This window comes from Medicago truncatula, chromosome 8, assembly GCF_003473485.1.
Source record: "Medicago truncatula cultivar Jemalong A17 chromosome 8, MtrunA17r5.0-ANR, whole genome shotgun sequence".
NCBI lineage: Eukaryota > Viridiplantae > Streptophyta > Magnoliopsida > Fabales > Fabaceae > Medicago > Medicago truncatula.
In genome coordinates this window covers 18,107,792-18,114,094 of record NC_053049.1, presented here as the reverse complement: position 1 = coordinate 18,114,094, position 6,303 = coordinate 18,107,792, and the positions used below count along the sequence as shown (strand labels likewise).

General features: G+C 36.1%; 1 protein-coding gene across 1 annotated transcript; it reads right to left on the bottom strand.

The window, feature by feature from the left end:
• Positions 1–3,944: 3,944 nt before the first annotated feature.
• LOC112418037 (transcriptional regulator ATRX homolog) lies at positions 3,945–5,708 on the bottom strand. Its single transcript, XM_024774219.1, has 2 exons — positions 5,256–5,708; positions 3,945–5,159 (listed from the first exon to the last, which is right to left on the bottom strand). The coding sequence occupies exons 1-2, from the start codon at positions 5,706–5,708 to the stop codon at positions 3,945–3,947; spliced, it is 1,668 nt and encodes a 555-aa protein (XP_024629987.1).
• Between the last annotated feature and the right edge of the window lie 595 nt (positions 5,709–6,303).

Sequence of the window (6,303 nt, the reverse complement as noted above, 5' to 3'; positions counted from 1 at the left end):
TTTTCACGTACAATGAGTTTCTAAAATATTAGGTCTTCTCCTATTTATATCTCTTCCTAATTACTTATCTTATCTCACTTTCACCCCCAAAACTATCTAAAATATCAAAACAGCCCTCAACTAAATATTTTATATTATTTTCAAATCTTTATTTTATTTAACAATAAAATAAATTCTCTAATCTTATCAAATCCTCCAAAACTCATAACTTATCACGTCATCAATCAAATCATCGAAATCACCACAAATCATCAAAACATATCAAAATCATGTATATACTATATAATTATAATATAATGGCCTAAACTCGATTAAATAACGATTAAACGAAAGTGGGCGTTACAAAAGGGATCAAAACCAATGTAGTTCACCTAAAAAGTTTTTTTTTGGTGGGTTAGGTTGATTTTAATTTTTTGAAAATGGTTTTAAGAAGAGATAAGAGGCCTCAAGGCATGGGAGAAAAAATAAGATGAGGTTGGTCAAATTTTAATTACAAGAAATCAAGTCTATTATGAATGTTAATTCAATTAAGCATTTGATTAAGAAAATAAAAGGAAAAACAACTTGGGTTACAAACCAAGGTTTATTAAGAAAATATTTTTGAAGTTTTGCATATTTGATTTTTGGTAAAACGATTTTTCTAAACTAACGTAACGGCGTAAAAATAAAATAAGCGGTAAATAAAGTGGCATAGTGTCGGTGCATGTGTTACTACACTATTACATACCCTCCTAGATACATTCTATGGTCTCAAGAGAAATATAATAACAAGAAATAAAAAAATGCGCAAAATAAATTACATCAATTTCCTAGTTATACACACTAAAAAATTAATGACAATAAAATGACAAGAAATTAAAATATGCATGAGATGATTCTAAATAAAAAAGTGGCAATTATAAAATAAAAACAGTAAACACAATATTTTTGTAAGTTTTTTTAGATAATTTTTTTAGCAAAGAGGTGCAGAAAGTAAAAACAGGGGTATAATTAATAAAATTGCAGTGAAATTAAAAAACAATTGGGCTTAAGCACAAACGGGTCGTGGTTAGGATTGATATATATATATATATATATATATATATATATATATATAGGGTGTAAGACCCTTTTTCTTTCATTTTCTCAAGTCATTTCTCTCTCTAAACAATTGTTCTCACTTCTCTCTAAAACAAAGGAACAAAACCGCCGCCTCCTACATACATTCCGGCACGGTGGCCGGTGGTGCACCACCGTGCCGGAGTTTCAAAACTCCGCCGTTTCAAAAAATTGTTTACGTTTTTAAACATCCTTTGTCCTTCTCGTTTCAAATCCGAACTCAAAACTTCGAAAACAGATTCATAGCATGCTAGATCTAACTTTTAAAGCTCAAGAGAAAAAGAACTTTCTACCTCTTGTTCTTCGCGATTTTGGTTCGATTTCAGCTTGTTCTTCTAGTTACGGATCCGGTTTCGTAGACTCTTGAAGGTGCGATTCCGTTTGTTCTTCCTTGAGACCGGTTCGGTTTCAACTTCCTTGAGGTCGGTGCAGTTCGTACTGTTCCTTATTGGATGTGATTGAGAAAGAAGATTAGGGTTTGGGTGTTGACTGCTGCGGCTGATTCAGTCTCCGATTTTTCTCCTCCTTTCTGTGTTTTTGCAGGTTTGATTTTATAGCATTAGGGTTGAAGAGAAAAAGGAAATAACTTGCAGAAAACAGCAACAGTGTACTGGATTTGGAAACAAAAGTTTGACTCTGAATCTGCCTATCTGCCTGAATATGAATATGAAGCGTATGAAAAAATATTTTTTTGAACCCTTGCTGGGATTTTTCGGACTTATTGACATTATAGCACAAAAACAGAAAATAAACTATTAAATATATAAAAAGAGTAACTAATTTTAAAATCAAAACTAAAATTAATACTAATAAAAGATGGAAATTAAATACTGAAATAAAAAGAAAATAAAGAGAGAAGAGGGCCCGATTCGGAATCAAAATGAGGTACTTCAAAGTAACCTCTCTGCCGAAATTTCGTCTGAAACGACGAAAATTTCCGACTTTAACAATACGAATAAAATGGGTAAGAATAGAGAAAAGTGGTCAAAATTTGGGGTATGACAACAATCAATTATCCTGGTTCCTTCCACAAACCGGAAGTAGTCCAGTCCCCCTTGCACTTCCAAGGAGATTTTCACTAATAATCTCAAAGATTACAAATGCTCAATACTCTCTTAGTATGAGACTTCTCAGATGCTCAAGCACGCAGGTGAGAGACTTCCAATGCTCAAGCACTAAAGCAAGAGTCTTCTAATGCTCAAGCACGCAGGCGAGAGGCTTCTATTCAAATAAAAATACACAGAAAATGTTTGACATTGAACACTTGATATACAATCAGTGGTGTTCACAATACAATGCAATAAATTCTCTAGACTTGAGAATTTCTAAGATGTATCAAATCAGTGCAGAAATTCAAAGTGCTTTGTAGAATCAAATTTGGCAGAGTTTTGGCGCTTTTAACTTGTGTTGATATCTCTTGGCAATCTTCAAGTCTTCACTCCTTTATATAGAGGTGTGAAAGAGACGTTGAGATTTTTAGCACATCTAAAGAGTCGTTGAGTTCCTTTGATCATCCACCAGTAATCTTTTGCCTGATTTGGGTGTAGTCCTTTGAAGAATCAACTTCAAATTCATTCCCATCTTAAAGGAACATTTCTGCAGGCAGAGCTGTTGTCTTGTCTTGTAGCGTAGACAAAAGCAGAGTAGTGGAGGTAGTGGTTGTACATTTGTACTTTGTCAACTCTGATAACGAAGGACAAGTACCCAGTGCTTTTCAAACGACCGTTGATACCTCCCTTTCAATTCTTCGTTCTCTTATACGAGGTTGAGACAAAAAACAGCTCCTTTGAATCTTCAGTTTAAATTTACTGATCACTTGTAGCTTCTGGTGATGATATAGTTTCTGATGAAATCTTGCTTCTGATGGTCTTCTGCTTCTGATGGACTTCTGCTTCTGATGACGTCATTACTTCAGAGGCACTTGAAACTTCAGAAGCACTTTATAGCTTCAGACGCAGTTTTCTTCAGATGCTTTGGATTCCTTTGCTCTCCATTGTTCTTCCAAGACCTATTGAAATTGATTGACTTTGCCTATGGTCCTGTACACTTGAACAATTATTAGCAATAACCAATTGACAATTTTTAATACCTTGTTATCATCAAAACTCATTAAGGTTTATTGTGAAAGACATTTTGTTCCAACAATCTCCCCCTTTTTGATGATGACAAACAATAGTATTTAAAATGTTCAATTGTTTTTGATCTAATTAACAAGTTGACTACCAGGTAAGAGGTTTGTAAGCTCCCCCTAAGTCTAATAGACCTTTAAGGCGAGGTTTGTAAGCCCCCCCTAAGTTCTATACTCGTTAATTAAATTTCAATATAATGCGCACAAGGTAATTAATACACTTTCAGAAGTATTAAGAAATATCAAGAGTTAGAAAATGGTTCTATTAATTTAACTTGATTAAATTAATGGGGCTCAGAGCCTAAAAATACTATACAACTACTCCCCCTTTTATCATCAAAAAAAAGTAAATAAAACAAAAGAAAGAGTTTGTGCAATCAATGAAAAAAACTGTAAAGATACACAATGTAATATAAGTATCAGAGCATTAAAGATTGACAAAAATTGTTTCAGAAGCATGTGAATGATACATAACCAGCAAGTTAAGATACACAATCAGAGCAAGTTAATACTTATTTGAAAAACAAAAAATCTAAACAAGCAAAAAAAATGGTGTGCTACTAAGGTTTGGCTAGCTTAGAGACTTGCTCCATCAAATACTTGATTTGCTCAGACGGATTCTTCAGTTCTTCTGCTTGCTTATTCACAACTTCTTCCAGAGTATCAGACTTCTGCTTAACCTTCTGAACTTCTTCATTCTTAGCCTTAAGCCTCCTTTTCATCCCTTGAAAAATTCTGTCACCTCTTGAGACATAGTCACTCTCTGGAAAAAGGGAGCATTAGCTAACAGAAGTAGAGAGTCTTTCTCTTTCTCTTTCTCAGCTGAGTGAAGATCTTCCATATGCTTCTTAAGCACTTCAGCTTGAGTTGTTATGCATTTTTCACTTATTAGATCCAGCAACTCAGCAAAATCTTTCTTCAAATCAGCTTTCAGATTCATCCATTGATCTTCATAGTGAATTGAAAGTGAAGGCACTTTTCTAAGAAGAATAAGTCCTTGAATTTCATCACTGATCCTTTGAAGCTCTTCATCAATGAATTCAGACTCTAGAATGTTATATAGAATGGGTATAGGTTCTGGAATGGGTAAAGGTTCTGGAATGGATGTTGTATGAGATGGAGATGGTTGGTCAGAAGTAGTGTGTTGTTCAGGAATAGTTTCATTATGAGTTGGTGATTGGTTAAGATTTTCTGTTTGTTGTTCAAGATTAGTTTGGGGTAGGTCAGAGGCAACTTGTTCAGGAACAGTTTGTTCAGGAACATTTTGCTCTTGGATGGTTGAGGTTTCAGGTTGGGGGTTTGATTGTTGATTTTCTAAGACAGTCTTTTCAAGGACTGTTTTAGAGGCCTTTGTAGGGGTTGGTTGCATCTCATCTCCTAAGTGTTTTTCTAGGTTATGAAGGGTTGAGGTTTGATGTTGTTGGGGGTCTTCTGAAGTGACTTCTTCTGAAGCTACTTCAGAGGTTTTTTGTGGTGCTGGATTGGTTTCTAGGTGTTGGATATTTAACGGTTCGATGATAGGTGGTTGGAAGAAATGATCAGCAGGCAATTTCTCACAGATTTTTATCCTCTGTTTAGAGAAATTGATCTGCATTTGATCATAGTCTAGGATATCAGAAGGGGTTGTTTTTGAAGGTTTGAAGTTTGGTAGACATTGTTTTATGTACTGACTCAGAGGAATGTCATCTGAGTCAGTGGAGGATGATGATGAGGGTGATGATGGAAGGTTAGAAGTCTGAACATTGAATTGAGCTTTTGGATCTGAAGAAATACCTGAAGGATGAGCTTCTGATCTAGTAGCTTCTGATGCTGGTTCTGAAGGTTTTGCTTCTGAAACGTTCTTACCTTTCAGTGCTTCTTTTAACAAAGCAGTTCCTTCCTTAACTGTTTGTTCTTCAAGTTCAGCAGCTAGAGAAGCAATCACAGCAGCTTTCTCAGCATCCAGATCTTACCCTGCTGCTTTGAGCTGTTCATCTCTCTTCTTCTTGTAGAGTTCAGCCATATGCTTTCTTTTGGCTAATTCATTAACAGCAACTTCCTTAGCCATTTGTTCTTGCTCAGGGGTGAGTCTAAAGCAAGGTGTCTCCAATGACACAGGCTTCTTAGCCTTCTTCAGACTAGGCTCCTCTTCTTCCCTTCTTAACTGTTCAGCAGCTTCCTTGATTCGCTCCTGAACACTTCTTTCTTCCTTAGCTCTTCTGCTTCTGATAGCTTGAAGAGCAGCTTCCCTAGCAGCATCGTGAACCTCTGGCTCTTTGTTTCTCTTCTTCTGAATAACTTCCTCAGAAGCAGAAACAGTCGAACTTTCAGTCTTGATAGTTTTAGCTCTCTTGGGTTTAGGTGCTGCAACACCATCCTTATCAGCATTTTTTGATCTCTTAGAAGATTTTCTTGGAGCTTCTTCTACCAAGTAATCTTCCTTGGATAAGGCTTTGCTCTTTGTCTTACTGCTCTTGGCAACAGGAAGAGCTCCTCCATACATCTGTTCTGGAACTTCCTTCAAGCTGATTTTGACCTTAGTTCTTTCAAAATGCTCCCTGGTGAAAGTGCATCTGAACATCCAAAGGGTCTTGTTTGCAGATTGGAGGAAAATCAGTCATCATAGCTGATTTAGCATCAGATTCTGTCATATCTGTGCTTAGCTTCTTATGGTCCTTTACACTAATTAGATGCATGGACTTCAGAGTTTCTCCATTGATGATTTTTCCTTTTACAGTGCCCAGCTGTTCATCAGTGAAGAAATCCACTTCCTTAAGAAGATTGATTTCAGAGAGAAGCCTCCCATAGGGTACCCAGCACCTATTTCTCATCTGGCTTTCTCTGAGTTGTTGTACCATATGCCTGAAGATGTATCTAGGCACAATTGCCTCTACACCTGTTATGAAGAAGTGGAGGAGGATCTTGTGCTCCAATGAAGGCTGATCACTACCACCACCTTTTGGTAGCAGATTTTCATTCCGAATCTTCAGCATCAACTTGGTTTGAGTTGACATATCAGAATAAGTACCCTTAGTTTCTTTGTTGTAGAGAGTCTGATTTACAACTTCATTCCAAGGACTATTCTTGACATTCGAAAT

What these genes read in the sequence shown, in the direction of transcription:
- LOC112418037 (XM_024774219.1), bottom strand. Translation starts at nt 5,708, where the DNA reads ATGTATGGAGGAGCTCTTCCTGTTGCCAAGAGCAGTAAGACAAAGAGC. An exon ending in AAATGGCTAAGGAAGTTGCT is followed by an intron (nt 5,160 to 5,255) that starts GTTAATGAATTA and finishes CTGGATGCTGAG; the next exon opens with AAAGCTGCTGTGATTGCTTC.